This window comes from Schistocerca piceifrons, chromosome X, assembly GCF_021461385.2.
Source record: "Schistocerca piceifrons isolate TAMUIC-IGC-003096 chromosome X, iqSchPice1.1, whole genome shotgun sequence".
Classification (NCBI taxonomy): Eukaryota; Metazoa; Arthropoda; class Insecta; order Orthoptera; family Acrididae; genus Schistocerca; species Schistocerca piceifrons.
The window spans coordinates 446,386,540-446,404,159 of record NC_060149.1 but is presented as its reverse complement, the minus strand read 5'-3'; the positions used below and the strand labels follow the sequence as shown (position 1 = coordinate 446,404,159).

General features: G+C 37.5%; 1 protein-coding gene across 1 annotated transcript in view; it reads right to left on the bottom strand.

Annotated features, from left to right (window-relative positions):
- LOC124721545 (cytochrome P450 4c3-like) overlaps nt 1-17,620 on the bottom strand; it is a 173,931-nt gene that overhangs the window by 126,620 nt on the left and 29,691 nt on the right. The window contains exons 2-3 of the mRNA XM_047246573.1: nt 6,893-6,999; nt 5,568-5,658 (exon numbers count right to left, since the gene is read on the bottom strand). Coding sequence (XP_047102529.1) covers nt 5,568-5,658; nt 6,893-6,999 — 198 coding nt within the window. The remainder of the gene's footprint in view (nt 1-5,567; nt 5,659-6,892; nt 7,000-17,620) is intronic.

Sequence of the window (17,620 nt, the reverse complement as noted above, 5' to 3'; positions counted from 1 at the left end):
TCAGCTGTGATTAGAGACTGTAAATATAGCCATATTTTGCATTCATTACAGTTGAGATGCTGGTTGAACCACTTGTCAGCCATTTCACTGTTGTTGATCAGAATTTTATCATCTGAGTCTGACAAATTTCTGTCTGGCCTAGTACCCTCTAATAAAAAATTTCACATTTTGGAATATTTCCCTCATCTTGTTTTCTTTAAAATCTGCTTCCAACTCAACAATGAGGTTCTTAACATACTTTCTCTTTGCTCTTCTCAGAGTTGCTTGGGTAGCTATTTGAACCTCCTCAAATTGTGCTTTACCCTGCACCAGATCTGTCTCTTGCAGCCGTTTTCTCCTGGCTTTCTTTCTCTCTTCCAAAGCATCAGTGCATATCTTTCCAAACCAGACCATCTTGTCAACTGAGTTTCTCTTCATTGTTTCCTTTGTGGCATCAGTCGTTAAGTTCCTGATGTCCCTCCATATTTGTTCAGGGTCTTCACTGTCATCTCATTCACTAAGTGCTTTGAAATGTTTGTTAAGTTGCAGTTGACATTTAGTCTTTATAGCTTCATCTTTGGCGTTGGAGGGCAGTGTGGAGGGTAAAAATCATAGAGGGAGACCAAGAGATCAATACACTAAGCAGATTCAGAAGGATGTAGGTTGCAGTAGGTACTGGGAGATGATGAAGCTTGCACAGGATAGAGTAGCATGGAGAGCTGCATCAAACCAGTCTCAGGACTGAAGACCACAACAACAACAACAGCTTCATCTTTCAGTCTTTACTGATTTTAAATTAATTATCCTTTTGGTAATTTCAGTTCTGACTACTTATAAAGTTTTTTGTTACTCTAGATTGTTTTATAATTCACTTTACATATATTTTATATCATTTCCATGTCACTATATCAATATTTTATGTCATTTTGGTGATAATTTTCAAGGTATTTTAGGTCATTAAAATCTGGGCCCTGCAGTTGCAGGTCCCTTTTTATGTTCATAAAATAAATGAATTATTGTATGTACACCCACCAAATGGGGATGCCAACAAACAAGAAAGCAGGATACTAAGGAAGTCAGCCAGTTCCAACAACTTCCCCCCTCCCCCTTCCCATGAGCTACACAACAGACACCACAAGAGTCTGTCACCACACAGTCATAATTTCCTAGTATCTTTGATACCAGTGAAAGCCTTTACATATGGTCAGCAATTTTAGGGCTTTATGGGAGATCTTTTAATAAGATTCTACTGTGTTAATTTTCACTTATTGCCCTTTTTGTACCCAAAAATTCTTCCTTTGGAATCCACCTAGCTATTCTCACATGCTTTGTTTTACACCTCCTGTGCTGCAGTCATTGTTTCTTTAGAAGCTTCCTTACAGAGACTGTACAGCATAGAGGAGCCCTCCCATCACAAACTCTTCTACTAGGCAAATGTAAACCCAGTGCTTGGTCAATTTTTCCTCTAAACTTGAGACACAGTTCCTGTACATGTTCCTACCAGAACTAAATGTTTTGAGTTCCTCCTTGAGATAAGACATATTACCTTTTCATCCAGCTTACTGAGCATGTCCATATTTCCACTTGTTTTAACCATGCCTTGTAATCTGGTAATCGTTGTTGCTACAGTTTACTCGTGGTTGCTGATACCACTTTCAACATGGACATCCTGAAGAAGATCATGTCTATTCATTGCTGCCGGCTGGAGTGGCTGAGCAGTTCTAAGCGCTATAGCCTGGAACCACGCGACCACTACAGTCGCAGGTTCAAATCCTGCCTCAGGTATGGATGTGTGTGATGTCCTTTGGTTAGTTAGGTTTAAGTAGTTGTAAGTTCTAGGGGACTGATGACCAAAGAAGTTAAGTCCCATAGTGCTCAGAGCCATTTGAACCATTTTTGAACTATTCATTGCTATTGCATCTAATATATTTTGCATGGTGTCTTGCCTTTTCCACCACTTGCAAAACTGTAATTTTTGCAGCTGATTGTTGGATGGTTAAAGTTTCCTCCGATGATGACATTACTAACAAGCTGCAGTTTTCCACAAGGTTTTTGTATACATCTGGGTGTGTATCTGGTGGTTGATAGGGATCTAATTAAAAGTTTATGCCCACCCTTGATACTGAGCCTTCCTCAAACAATCTTGTTTGCTGCTTCAATCTCAGTCTTGGTAGATTTCAATTTCTACTGCAACAAATACACTACCTTCATCACACATTAGCCCATAATTTCAATACACACTTTGATTTTACCTAAAAAATTTCACCGCTATAAATTTCAAGTCTGTACCTAGTATTACGTGATCTCCATTATTCTTTAAGGGCACTTCAAACTCTGTTGTGTTTTTCTTTCTTTTGAAGGCTTTGGCCACTCATCAATACAATTTTAACAGTTTAATCTGATTGGAGCATTTATGTAGATCTTTCACCAATAATTTGAAGGTGTCTTATTGCTACCATTATCTGCACAGGATGGAGAGTCACCTAATCCAAAAAGACCTTCTGTTCATCCACAGACAGTCATCTGCATGGGTAGCAGCCCCTGAAATTTGCATGGGATAGTCATAAAGTTTTAATTATTAGCTGGAAAAAGTTTTCTAATTAATTTTTTGTTTGTTTAGAAACATGATGCAGTTCATTGATAAAGTGGGGTGGTGTGCAGTAATTCATTGCAAGCTTCTTAAGGGGAACAAAACTGCAAAAATCTGTTCTGAGTTGGTGGAAGTGAACAGCAACAGTATACCATCACAATATACAGTGCTTAGCTGACTTCCTGCATGACCAAACATGTCTGAATGGTAAAGAATATATGAAATAAACAATGCCCTTTTCCAAAAAATGAGACTAATTTGGAGTAAGGTGCAGCAAGGGATACACTGTTCTTTGACTAGGTCTCTGCTGGAGTATTTGAGTTTTGTGTGAGGCTCATACTAATCATATCTTATTTTAGGCATTGAGGAGGTACAAACAAGAGCACTAAGATTTTCAAGAAAAATGTTATTTGCCCACTTTACCATGTATAACTGATAGAAGAACTAGATAATATCTAACAAAGAGTGGTGTCTTTCATCACAGGATCATTTAGTCAGTGTGGCAGTATTACAGATTTACTCAACAAACTCCAGTGGCAGATGTTACAAGAGACGGGTTGTGCATCACAGAGAGGCTTCCTACGGAAATTTCTAGAGAGTCCCTTCCAGGAAGAGTCAGACAACATATTACCTCCTCCCAAATAAACCTTGTGAAATGATCACAATGCAAAAATTTGAGAAATTAGAGCTAATACGGAGACCTACCAACAATCATTTTTCCCATACACCATACATGAGTGGAATAGGAAGGAGTTATCAGTTAGTGATACTAGAAGTAGCCTCCACAATTTTCTCATGAATGGTGGAAATAGGGAGACCATTTTGAACCTGGCAACGTCCTACAAGGCTGAAGTAAAAGCAGCTACTCGAGTAACAGAAACTTGCCAAACAGCTCTTGATCAGTTTCTAGTCAAGAAGAGTTTACACAACACCTCACTAAAAATTTTCAATGCAGACTTTAGTGACCACCTTGCTCAAATAGTAAGCATAAAAGTACAAGACAGTATTATTAACAGTTCTGTTTCACAAGATGAAGTAGCTAAAGCAACAAAAGGACTAAAAAATTTCAAATTGGCAGGTATTGATGGTATACCTGCAACAATGTTAAAGAAGAGTGCATCAAACCTAATTGAAGTACTCACACACTTATGTGACTGCTCACTTCAGGCAGGCACTTTCCCCGATGTGTTGAAAACATCAAAAGTTATTCCTGTATATAAAAAAGGGGATAAAGACAATGAAAATAACTACAGACCCACCACAATTTCCTCCTGCATCTCTAAAGTACTGGAAAAAGTTATGCATGAGAAACTTATGAAATTGATAAATAAAAACAGCATCCTATGTAATGAACAACATGGATTCAGAAATAAGAGGTCAACAACAACTGCTGTCTATGAGTGCATCAATTCTATCCTATACCTGATGGACAAAAAACAGGAAACAATAGGAGTATTTATTGACTTGTCAAAAGCTTTTGACATGGTGGACCACAAAATTCTGCTATCAAAGCTTGAAAGATATGGTATTCAAGGTCTGTCCAACAAGTGGATCAGTTCCTTCCTGACTAATTGTAAGCAGGCAGTGAGCATCAAGGACACAAATATTGAACTAAAAACTGTATCTAATCACTTATCTGACTATAAACAAATTAAATGTGGTGTACCCCAAGGATCAGTAATGGAACTCCTGTTTCTTCTGTACATAAATGATCTAAGCTTAAATGTAGATGCACACAAAACAATCATATTTGCAGATGATACCACGATTGTACTAAAAGGTGACGACGATGAACAGTTACAGCAGACAGTAAACACAGCCACGAAACAACTTAGCAGCTGGGCACAGAGTAATCAGCTTGTAATAAACAGTAAGAAAACCATTACTCTAAAATTCCACAATGTTACTAACAAGGACATATTTATCCCATCAGTCTCTATCAATGACAAACCAGTTGGTAACAATACTGAAACCAAATTCTTAGGACTTTGGCTGCAGAGTAACATCATATGGAATAGGCATATTGAATATCTCAATGCAGAACTGAGCAAAACATGTTACCTTCTTTGTTCATTAAAATCATGCTGTAGTGAGAAAACAGTATTGAATGCATATCATGCGTACTTTCATTCTTGTCTTAGATATGGGGTCACCTTCTGGGGAAACTCTAAAACAGCTAATAGCACTTTTAAACTATAAAAAAGAGCCATTAGAATCTTGTTTGGGTGCAAGCATAGAGGCTCTTGTAAACCCCTGTTTAAGAAATCTAGTATTCCTCCATTACCATGTGTATACATTATGGAAACCCTTTTGTTCTTTAAATTAAATGTAATAGGCAAGGACTGGAGACTGCAAAAAAACTGTGATGTACATGATCACTTTACCAGACAAAACAGAAACTTACATATGACTCAAATCAGCACAGCACTGTGCCAAAAAGGTACTAATCACATGGGAGTTAGCTTTTATGTTTTCAGAAAGTTTGTTACAAAGCTTATCACTGAGGTCAATCCATTTGGAAAATCTCTAAAGTCATATTTACAGCATCACTGCTTTTACTCCATTGAAGAATATTTAAATTTATGAAATGTGTTATATAAATACTTACGTGTAAAGTGTATTATTGTAACCCTAAATATGCATGCCTTGAAATGACTTTCAGCCTGTCTGTATATTTATAACTTGGCGTGTCCTGTGTCTTATGCATAAGCTGCTATGTAGACAACAGGACCAATAAAAAATACAATACAATACAATACAACACCATCAGAAGGCTTGTGAAATATTGATGTAGATGTAGATGTAGGTTCCTGACTTCAGACAGGTGATGGAGGAACAGAATTAATATGGTCACTAATTGATAATCTGTATATTATTAGAGTGTTCCAAAACAGTTTAATGCATATTAATAACAATAATTAACACAGTATTTTGTCAGTTAATTTCAAGAAATATTTGTATCAGTATGTCAAAGTACATGAAGGTATAGAAAACTTGCCTGTGCTGGTTAACAGTCCTTTGCACAGCCATGGCTCCAGAATCAAGTAATCATCACTTTTTGTAATATGCTGCTGGCTACTTAGGATTTTCTGCAGAAGAAAGGTATACTTGAGGAAATTTATACTATTTTTCAGACACTACAATGATTCATATGTGATGAATAATTTATATGGAATTCAGTGTCCAAGCTGGTAAATGTGTTTCCCTAAAACTTTTAGTTTATTTTATGTGCTTGCCATCATATGCCAGTTCATGAAATCAGTTTGCTTGTGTAAGATGTAGTATAAAAGCCATGCAGTTTGTGTAAGTTTCTTTTCCAGCAGAAGAAGCAAATTCATGTTTCGAACATATTCTGACTGTTTTTAGTTTTTTGTGTATATATCAATGTTAAAGTTGGTTAATGCAGAAAACTGAAATCCAAGATGTTCACTAACTCTCCTCAGTGACACATGAATCAAAAGTGACATGAGTTTTTGGATAACTTACTTCAGAGAATATTCCTTAGAGAACAGTAATACTGAACAGAAAACCAGTTCTAACTTGTAACTAAAAACTGATGTGCACAATTTCAGTTTAATTCACTGTAAGATTTAAAATCAAATGAACTGAATAGACTTCTAAGAAAATTGTCAATAACCCTACAAAAATCAAAAAATAACCAAGTAAATACATGATGGCATTACATTAACTAATTAAAAGTACCCAACTACATAAAATTTAAAAGTTATAGCATAAAAATTGCTGGCTGGTCACTGCCCTAAAATATGTTTGGGCTCAACATTTCATTGAGAGTCCTATTAGACAATTGAGGTGACTTGCCACTGTAAGTCCTTATATAGGCTGGTGTGGCTGTAAAAGCTATTAAATATGTACTGAAATTAGATATTTTTTGGTTTGTTAATGCAGTGTCATTGTATATGTACTTGAATATTGGTTTAATATAATAGAGGGAAACAATCCACGTGGGAAAAATTTATCAAAAAACAAAGATGATGTGACTTACCAAACGAAAGCGCTGGCAGGTCGAAAGACTTTCGACTTTCGACCTGCCAGTGCTTTCGTTTGGTAAGTCACATCATCTTTGTTTTTTGATGAATATTGGTTTATTTATTTTCGGAGGGCTATCATTAATTACTACCCAAACAAAGACAATTTTGATTAAAATATAAATTATTGAGCATTGGCTGGAGTAAACTTTATAGTGACAATGAATTTGCTCATAAATTTTCTCAGCCAATAACATGGTAAATATGAACAAATTCTAAGAGAATTTACATAGCAATTCTTATAAACAGAGATAACTGATAAGCTAAAATGCCATACCTCAACTCCATCTGGATCACCGATAAACACTATGGCGACACCCAGGAACCATATTTTGTATATAGGATAATAATCATCATATATTTTCTTCAGGACTGGTATGAATTCTGAAACAATGGTGTTGAAAGTGTTAGAATATTTTCCTACACATTATCAATAGGTAATAAGACAAAAACCATAAAATGTCTTATTGAATGACAACATCCTCTCAGCAATAGCCCTACAAATACACTATTGGTATCCTACCAGGACCCTGAGAATTTGAGAATATTATTCATATAAGATGTTAGGAAATAAAATTTGCTAGGCATGCTTTCCCATTTTTCACTTTGAAAATGATGTTACTTTATCAGTGCCTATGTCTCCAATCTACCACAGGGTATTTAATATATCCTGACTTATTTAAAGTAACAAAAATATAGCTGATAATTAATTTAAACCCTCAGCTGTCAACAGGTGTTGTTGATATACCTCGATGGGGACAGCTGAAAATGTGTGCCCCAACTGGGATTCGAATCCGAGATCTCCTGCTTACATGGCAGACACTCTATCCATCCGAGCCACCGAGGACACAGATGAACAGCGTGACTGCAGGGACTTATCCCTTGCAAGCTTCCCGTGAGACCCACATTCCCAACTGTCCACAATCTACATATGTAATGTTCCTAATAGACAGTCGGGAATGTGGGTCTCATGGGAAGTGTGCAAGGGATAAGTCCCTGCAGTAGCGCTATTCATCTGTGTCCTCGGTGGCTCAGATGGATAGAGTGTCTGCCATGTAAGCAGGAGATCTCGGGTTCGAATCCCCGTTGGGGCACACATTTTCAGCTGTCCCTATTGAGGTATATCAACAACACCTGTCGGCAGCTAAGGGTTTCAATTAATTATCATTTATTCTAGAGAAGCTGCATGGTCATCAATGGTATCTGTTCTTTTGAGAACAGTTAATATCTTCAAAAACATAACTTCTCATCAAGAAAGATTAAAGAAGTATTATTGCTAATGACAGATCTATAAAATTACTGTCTGTCTTTCCTTACATGTTTCAGTATGCTGTGACCACTCCCATTCTGAATTTATGGAATTTCCTGAAAATAATCAGCTCATTCACTGATCCTGCAACATGCAATTCCATCAGTGTGCTTCATTCTAGTGCTGAACTTAAAGGTTTCAAAAGTCGGTGAACAACTCTCCCCCTCCTTCCATCCATGTTCTCCTGCCCCCCCCCCCTTTCCAAAAATCTGGTCCATCTCCTCCGCTTTCCTTTCTCTGTCCATCTCCTCCTCCCCTCTCTCTGTCCATCTCCTCTTCCTCCCTCTCTGTCCATCTTCACCTCTTTCCTTTCTCTGCCCATCTCCTCCTCCCCTCTCTCTGTCTATCTCCTCTTCCTCCCTCTCTGTCCATCTTCACCCCTTTCCTTTCTCCATCTACTTCCTCTTCTCCCCTCTCTCTGTCCATTTTCTCATCTTCCCATTCACTATCCTTTTCTTCTTCCCCCTATCTCTGTTGATCTCCTCCTTCCTCTATATCTGTCCATTTCTCCCCCCCCCCCCTCTCTGTATATCTCCTCCCCTTTCCTCTCTCTCTTTGTCTCCATCTCCTGTTCATGGCCTAGTGTCTAGTGTTGCTGCCTCTGAATCGTGGAGCCCTGGGTTTGATTCCCTGCCGGATCAGGGATTTTTTCCACCCAGGGACTGTGTTTTTGTGTGTCCTCATCATTTCTTTATCATGTAGTGAGTCTGGACTGTGATAAGGTTAGGAATTTGTATGGGTGCTGATGACCATGCAGTTGAGTGCCCCAAAAACCAAATATAATAATATTAATAATAATCATCATCATCATCCCTGTCTCCTCATCTCCCCTCTCTCTGGCCATGTCCTCCTCTTCCCTTTCTGTCCATTTCCCCCTCACTCTCTCTCCGTTCATCTCCACATCCCCCTATCTGTGTCCATATCCTCCTTCCCCCTCTCTGTCTGTATATCTCCTCCTCCACCCTACTCTCTCCACATTTTCCTACAAATTATCAATGGAAATTAAAACAAAAATAATAAAATTGTTTATTAAATGACAGCATTCTCACCGCAACAGGAGATTGCTGGTTCTACCTCCCACATTATTTTCTTCCATGCAGTAAGTAATATGTGTACCAAGTTCAGCCGAAATTGATCCAGGGGCTTATAAGGATTTTTTTACCCAAGTCTTTGCACATGTACATACATCTCTCATATATTTCACACATATTTAACATATCTGACACATATTTGCACACATATTTCACCTTTATCCCTAGGGACTTTAACCCTGCAGTTTTATTTTCACACTGCTCAATTTTTATGGCGTCATATCTCCTGAACTATGTATCATAAAATGGTATATTTTTGCAAGTACACACTCAGTGGCATATGTGAATAGTGCCTGCAAAATGTGTTGCAAATAAAATTATTAGTAAAGAATTAATAAATTAAAAGGTATGCCTCATGTGGCAGTTTTGCTGCATAAACAGAGAAAATGTAGTACGCATTTTTTTTTTTTCCTTTCATCATTTTGTGGAGGGAGTCAACAAGAAAAGTGTTTTAAAGGTTTGATGTTATGTGTAAAGTTGATTGCAAGTCACTAAATGCTCTCATTCTCAAATACTGGATGAATATAATCTGGTTGTTTGTGCAGTGTGAGCTATACTTCTCTTTCATCTACACCCCTTTGAGAAGTAGATGGTTCTTACCCCAACAGTAAGTAATATGTGTAACAAGTTTGGTTGAAATTGTTTCAGTGCTTTAGGAGGAGATGAGAGAAGTATATACATGCATACATACAGGTACAAACATACATATATTCACTTATATAATATGTATGGATATTTTATGATAACCCTTGCTTGTTACCAATAAAATAATTTTTTCAAAATTTTTTAAAATTAAAATGTTTTCTGAGATTCTTCTGAATTCCCTTTGTCAGTACTACTGTGTGACAGTTGTAGGGCTCTGTACTGTTATCATATTATATATGTGATTTAGATTAGGTATACCATTCTCTGCATAATCTCATAGCTAGGAAATGCTTGGAGGTTGGAACATATCAGAGACACAAAAATACAAAATAATATTTACAATAGAACTCATGAGTCACAATTATTTCCACAGATCCTAAATGAAATGGTCATTAAATATATGGAGTAAGTCAAAAACTTTAAAAATATTTACAGTCGCAGACTAATACAGATTTTACCACACATATCTAAATATGTAAGACAGCTAGTGAGCTATTGCAGCCAAACATTCTCAGAAAAACTATGCACTATTCTTTCTTATGCAAATCATATTATTGTACTGAAACAGTGCACAAACAAAATGTTCTCATTTGGCACAACAGTCTCATACTGGTTTAGCATGATACTCAGTTTAATGAATATCACTTGTTATAAAGCTAAATGTTTATTCATCAAATCTTCCTTGCAGGAATTGCCCTATCTTGTGTACTGCCTCATACTGCAAAGTCATCCTCCTGCCACAGTGCATCAGCACTACTCAGTCACTCCTGGACTGCTGGTTACCTTTTAGATTTTACTATTCCCATTACCATACATAAGTAAACCAAATAGACCACTAAATTAATTTGTCACTGCTCTATCAAATAATAATAATAATAATAATAAGCACCATCATTCTCATCACAGGTGGGACCAACTGACTGCCATGTCATCTTCTGCCAATGGCATCATTTCAGTGTGGGATGAAGGGGTGGCCATTAGCAGGCCACACTCCCAGCCATTGTCAGTTTAGTAGACCCAGTGGCACTATGACTCAGTCAAGTAGCTTCTCAATTGGTATCACAAGGCTGAGTACATCCTGTTCCACTACTCCCACCAAGGTAAAATTTCTGGCCATACTGAGAGTTGAATCTCGGTCCGCACATGTCAGCCAGCCACACTGAGCACAGAGCTGTGGAGGCAGATGCTCTGTCCAAAGGGCACATCAAATTCCCCTTCATAAAGCATTTTGCTTGAAATGAGAAACAAACCAATTTTTTCTGTTGACATTGGGCATCACACGAAATACACAATGAGCAATATTTGTTTGGGCTGACTTACCAAAACATTGATAAATCATGATGTAACTATTTGCTGAAATATCTGAGAAACTGAGTCTGGTGACTCTTAGCAGAGATACCTGCTAAATACATATGGAGCGATGCCTAGCTTTTTCACTTCAAAATACTTATGGATCATTAAAGATAATAGTGATCTCCTTTCACCATGATGAAATGACAGGAGGTCATCAAATAAAGGTCAACACATTTTGCAACTACATTTCTTATTGACATATAGGTGTTAACTTTGTTTTCTTAAATGGGTATATGGTACTTTTTGCACCACAATAGCAGATCAGTATATGGAAAATTTAATGATATAACTCATTTGTACATCTGACAAGAAATTACAAAGTAAAAATTTGTTTAATATGGGGAGTTTTGTGCTGTTTCCTCTCCTGTTTGAATAATACACTGCTTGGAAGTCTACTCCACTCTCCATGGAAACTAGCATTATTAATCTAAGTTAATGTGATTTGTACATCACCCTCAATAGTGACCTGTGTTTTATACATGAGAGATAGATCATCATGCTATAAATCAGGCTGAATGATTTTGAGCAGTATGAAGTTTTCTTTGATACAAAAATATTTAAACCTTTGTAAAATTTAATGTTCTAGCATGACAACAGCTCATTGCAAGTTTCTGTGGAGAGTGGAGTATACTTCCATCAAATAGAGTTAATTCTTATATCTCAATAATAAATGAAGTTGTAAGGTGCATTAATCTTTGCTTCTTGAGCTGTCAGTCACTAGCTGTCAAGAGGAAAAGAGAACATAATTATCTTTAATGAATCAAAAGTTACTTTAGCTGAAAGAGTTTGGCAGTTTACGATATGTACATCAATTACTTTAGCCCCCTAAGAAATCCAGCATTGATGTAGAAGCTGTTCATAGCCAATAGACCCTTTAAGAACCTCTCAAATGATACTTTATTAGTAAGCAGACTTTTTACAGGGTTCCTTCAAGTTACTGAAAATACGGGATCCTAGAAAATTGACACTTTTTTAAACAAATTAAGTGGATTTAATGTCTTTGTGTAGATTTTCTTGTTCTCAGTATTGATTCCAAGAACCCAGTGGTTGATTTGAAATAGAAATAAGTTGTGTTCAGATATAAAATAAGAAACAGTAATGCATATATCTCAGTTCTTCAAATAGACCTCTGTAGCCTGTTTCCAAATATGCTACAAATAATTTGTGTTTCATGCTTTTGGACTTTGATGATTTTAGCTTGGTTTTTGGGAAGTTGTCCCAAATATCATACTTCATGACATATTGCAATGAAAGTGACAAAATATTCCACCTGCTTAGTTGTACATTACCTTCTATTTGACAATATTCACACCACAAAACAAAAAAATTTATTTTAATGTTCCAACACAAGTAATTGTCAATTAATAATTCCAACAATTTGGCGCTGTCAACCTCTTCTCTCTCTACACCCTCATATTTTATGCATATGCTGGGTAGAAATCTCTTGTGGGTTCTGAGTAGCACAGAGAGCATTCTTCAAAAATAAATGTCAAACAGTTGGTATTAATTTCTATAATTCATCCAATAACAGCTTTCTAAAGTTATATTTTATTTCTTATTTATTCCATAATTTACAAAACATTTAAATAGGAATTTTTTATTTACAACTCAGTTCCACTCAAGATCATTTTAATCTGTATAAAACATTAGGTTCTTAAGTCTGATGAATTTTAAGCCTTTGGTATTTTCAATAACACCTCATACTGACCCTGTCTTTTAATTTTAAACTAGTACAATAATTAAATAGAGACAGTGTACCTTCATTTTTCTTTTTCAAGAAATATCTGAGAGCAGAAGTTCATAGTTTGCATTTTATTTTGCTAGTGAAGTAAGTGATGGAATCTATAGAAACTTAAATCATGTTCACAAAATTAAGGATTTTCTGTGTCTGCAGTCACTATTTATGAGTGCTCATCCGACGCTAAATGTCTAATGAAATTCAGATTCAGAGATGGAACTTAATACCTGCCACAGACAGCAGTCAAAACAGAACTTCATGGATTAGATAATTCACTTTCAGTGTGTTAGATTAGTTAGAGAACAGAATTTGGAACTTCAGTGTCAGGCACTTATCAACACAAAAAGTTGAGTATTGTATGTATGTACTATTTAAATAAATGTTTATGACATGTTTCACGTTGTGTTGCTCATGTTAATTGTTTGTGATCACATATGTCGCAAAGTATGCAAGCCAGAAACCTTGTTCAGCAATGAACATTCTGTGGTATTAGATTCACTTGCTGCTACCTTGGATGTTTGGCACTAGACTTGATTTAGCGAATACAACAGGATTGAACTTCACTCCTTTGTAATGTGAGTCCTGAACTTTCTTCAAAGCAAAATGTTAGTTCATGCTTTAATACATACAAATATAGCATCCAAATGATGGAAATTAAATGACAATGTATTATTATTTTTACAAGAAATACGCCATTTTAATGTTGAACTATGTAGTTGAATCATTCTGCCAGTGGACACAGAACAATTTCTGTTTTCTAAGAAGTCACTGTCTACATGAAAAAATGACTCTTTACACATGCCTGATGGATTTGCCACATGGCTAGATCTAAGAACAAAATTAATGAAATATCAAGAAACATATCTGTAATTTGCATTTCCTGCTTAGATAGCATCTATTTTTATTTTTGCAGAGGATAAAAAATGTGAAGAGTTTGACATAAACAGGAATATAACATGATTTCACACACTAATGTATAAAATGCATTACAGAGCACTGCTGCAGAGACACTGAAATACAACATACAGACCTGTCATCATATTAACGTCAATTACCTTAAGGGGGGTAGGATGTCAAACGGGCCGACTTGGAGCAGGAGAGGCAACACAGGAGATTTTAAATTCCACTGTCTATACTTTTACAAATAAATTCATAAAACTTTGTCAGCATCACCAGGAAGGATTCAGGATTCACACTCATTGCAGTGGAAGATCTAAAATATAACAAAATAAATTTTTTTTTACATGTGAAATTTCATCATTCTTTCACTTACTAATGGCTGCATTTGTTGCTATAGATACACTTTTCTTCATAAGTTAGAAAGATTCTTCGATGAATTTTGCACAGCATACAAACCATACTTACAGGTGTATGAAACTCTAGAATTTATTTAATTTATGAAAAAACGAATGAGCTGTTACATTTTAAACTTCATGTTTAGAAAAAAACACAAATTTTCTAGTTAGTTACATCAATTATTACCACAGTTTTTAATATATTTGTAAAATTGTAGAGTTTCATACACCTTTGAGTATGGTTTGTATGCTGGGCAAAATTCATCGAAGAATCTCTCTTACTTATGAAGAAAAGTGTACCTATAGGAACAAATGCTGCTATTAGTAAGTGAAAAAAATTATGAAATTTCACATGTAAAAAAAAAAAAAAAATTATTTTATGTTTTCGAACTTCCACTGCTGTGAGTGTAAATTATGAATCCTTCCTGGTCATGCTATAGAAAGTTTTATGAATTTATTTGTAAAAGTATAGACAGTGGAAATTAAAATGTCATGTGATGCCTCTCCTGCTCCAAGTCAGCCCGTTTGACGTCCTACCTCCCTTAAAGGATGTGGGATCATGTATTTATGCACACATCCAAAAACGTTCTGCATCACCCAAATATGTCACAGAGGTATGTTGCTATTGTGACTGTTCCTGTACTGACTGGAAGGTCATCCCTGTCATAGTTTGTAAACATATACATAGTTATCATGAGCACTACCTATGGGTAGAATGCTGCACTCAAAGGGATCTAAGCATTTCATTTGAAAGTAAAACACTAGTAGGCATGCATTGGAGACATCTGTGGAACAGTAGAGTGAATGTGCATCATGCCATGAAGAATAATCATGACCAACAGTCGGGTCTGAAACCATCACATTATGCACAGAAGGATGGTCAACCTGGAAAGATTTTAGGCATGTGCACCAGAGGCAAAGTGAAGTCGTGTGGACATGGAATTGGTTCCTGTTGACAGGTAGTGTTGAGGACTTCATGGCACAGGCCACCACATTCGACAGGTGCATAAAATTGTCAAGATCTGTGACTTTTGAGTAAAAAGGAACCATGGGCTGAGTGCTTCAGGATTTAATTCAGCATTTGAAGAGGCTATGGGACATAATGTGTTTTATCAAACTGTTGTGAGGTGATTGCATGATGCAGCTCTCAATTCCTGATGACCATGACAGTCAGCATGTCATACACCACAATACTATGGACCCAGTTAAGGATGGGTGAAAAATCATGAAGAATGGATACCCCATGACTGGCTTGAGTTTTGTTTATGGACAAAACTCTGATCTTTCTGTACTCTGATAATTCCAGGCAACATGTTTGGAGACAACCCAGTAACATCAAATGCCTCTTGTGCAACAAGGTAATGGTGGCTAGTATTCCTTGAGTGGCATTACATGGGGTCACCATACACTTTTTTGCAGCTTTTGAGGGCAGACTCACTGCTCTACAGTGAAGGGCAGAGATTCTGCAACCAATAGTGGGATTGTTTGGCTATCATTTTGGTGACAATTTCATCTTGATGGATGATAACTAACATTTTCCTTATGTTGTGCTTATGAACATGTTACTTCAGTATGCCAGGATCACCAGAATGGGCTGACCTGTCTGTTCCATAGATATGAGCTTAACTGAACATGTGTGGCATTACTGAAACAAGCTATTTTCGAATCTCAACAATGACTACATACTCTGCACAGCTTATGCAGAATTGCCATTCAAGATTGGAACAATTTGGATCAGGGCTAGTTTTATGATCTCGTCAATGATATGCCTCAATGTAGTCAAGCCTACATCCAAGCAAGGGGACATTCAACTACATATTGATGTTGCTCAGGATTGCTGTGACAAAACTCCTATAGGAAACAGATGATTGTGCCATTACACAAACATTTGCTTTTTTGACACAATTAAAATGTATATATGTGCGTGCCTCAGACATAAGTTTTGTTTCTTGTGCCATGAATTTTGAAATAAAAGGGTGATGCAAATCCTTTGTTGATGTATGTATTAAAAGTGGCACACACTTTAAAACTAGAGAAAGTATAGTACCAACTAGTGTAGATAAAAATTTCAAATTTTCACCTGTTGAACTAAGAATGGTACATTGATTCCTTAAGGAACTGTTGTGAACAACAACCATAGACTGTAAGGAAGGAGAAGCACACAGTAATCAGTTGCAGTCTCATCAATTTCTATTACTCTTGCATATCTAGATTTTGGCTATAAATAGCCATCTTCAGTGCTTTTCAGTTACAATCTAACAAATTTATGGCAGTACATGTCACCACATGATCTTGAAGGAGTTATCAAGGTGGTAAGGTATTGACCATCAATACTTTTATTACACGACAAATGTACAGGTCAAAGACTAGGCAGGAACTGAGTTCCCGGAAGTATACAAAAACAAAGATCAACTCGAAGACATAATACACATATGATGTTTTGGCCTATCGATCCATGGATCGATGCCACATTCCCCCCCCCCCTCCCCCCCTGCAGTATGGAGTATGTACCCGAAGGTGGGGGGGTTGGCGAGAGTTTAAGTGGGTTACAGTGAGTTCCTCCGCATCTAACGGCACGGGCCGTGTGGGAGGAGAGTGCGGAGCAAATCCTGGAATGCTGATGCTGATGTCTTGAAGCGACATTGACGGTCGTAGTCATCGGCCAGTGCGGGAGCGCTGGTGTGGAAGGGTGTCGTCGGCAGGGAACCTAATGATCACCTTTCCACTTGGCCTAACATAAGCACATAGGTTGCCACACGTAGCACTTCAAGAGATTTTGAAACACTTCACTACATGTTGTGACCCACCACCTAACGAGTCACACAAATTGTCACACGCAAGCAGCACTAATGCGTTATCACCACTAACGATGACAGATAAACCACAAATGTCATTAGGATGAACGTGAGTAGAGAGCTCGTAAGTGGCGCCTGCTAACGGAGAGGTATGCTGAGGTGGGGAAGCCATAGCACAGTGAGGGCGGTGTGCTGCGAGTAGAGGGGTGAGTGTCAGATGGTGAGGTCTGAGTGGGCGTGGCAGGAACCTGCGGGCTGCACCGGTTAGAAGAGCGGTGCGGTGTGCTGTTGCACAAAGATGGAACTGTTATATTTGAGCCCTGGGAGCTGGGGCCTCTGCTATGGGAGCTGGGAGGCGGAAAACCCTGGAATGAGTGTGGGCTCGTTGACAGGGCCGGTGTAGGCGTGACTTTACTCGAATCATGAGCAGAGGAAGAAGGCCGAGGGTGGCCAGAGAGTGTGGTCTCTTCAACAGTGGGTGAGGTAGGGGAAAACTCGACGTGAGCAGGTTTAATCCTGTTAAGGGAGACAGTAGTTACTGAGTGCTTAATTACAATGTTCATTGTGTTACTGGTTCATTTGACAACTCTGTACGGGCCTGTGTAAAGGGGCTGTAATGAGGCTTTTACAGTGTCGTCGCGAAGGAACACAAATTCGCAAGTGTTAAGCGCCTTGGGAACATAGGTGTGCGGCGGAGTGTGGCTGTAAGGGGGCGGGGATTGAAGCTTGTTCCAGTGTAACGTCACTTGTTCTACCAAGGATGGCAGTTCAGACGGTTT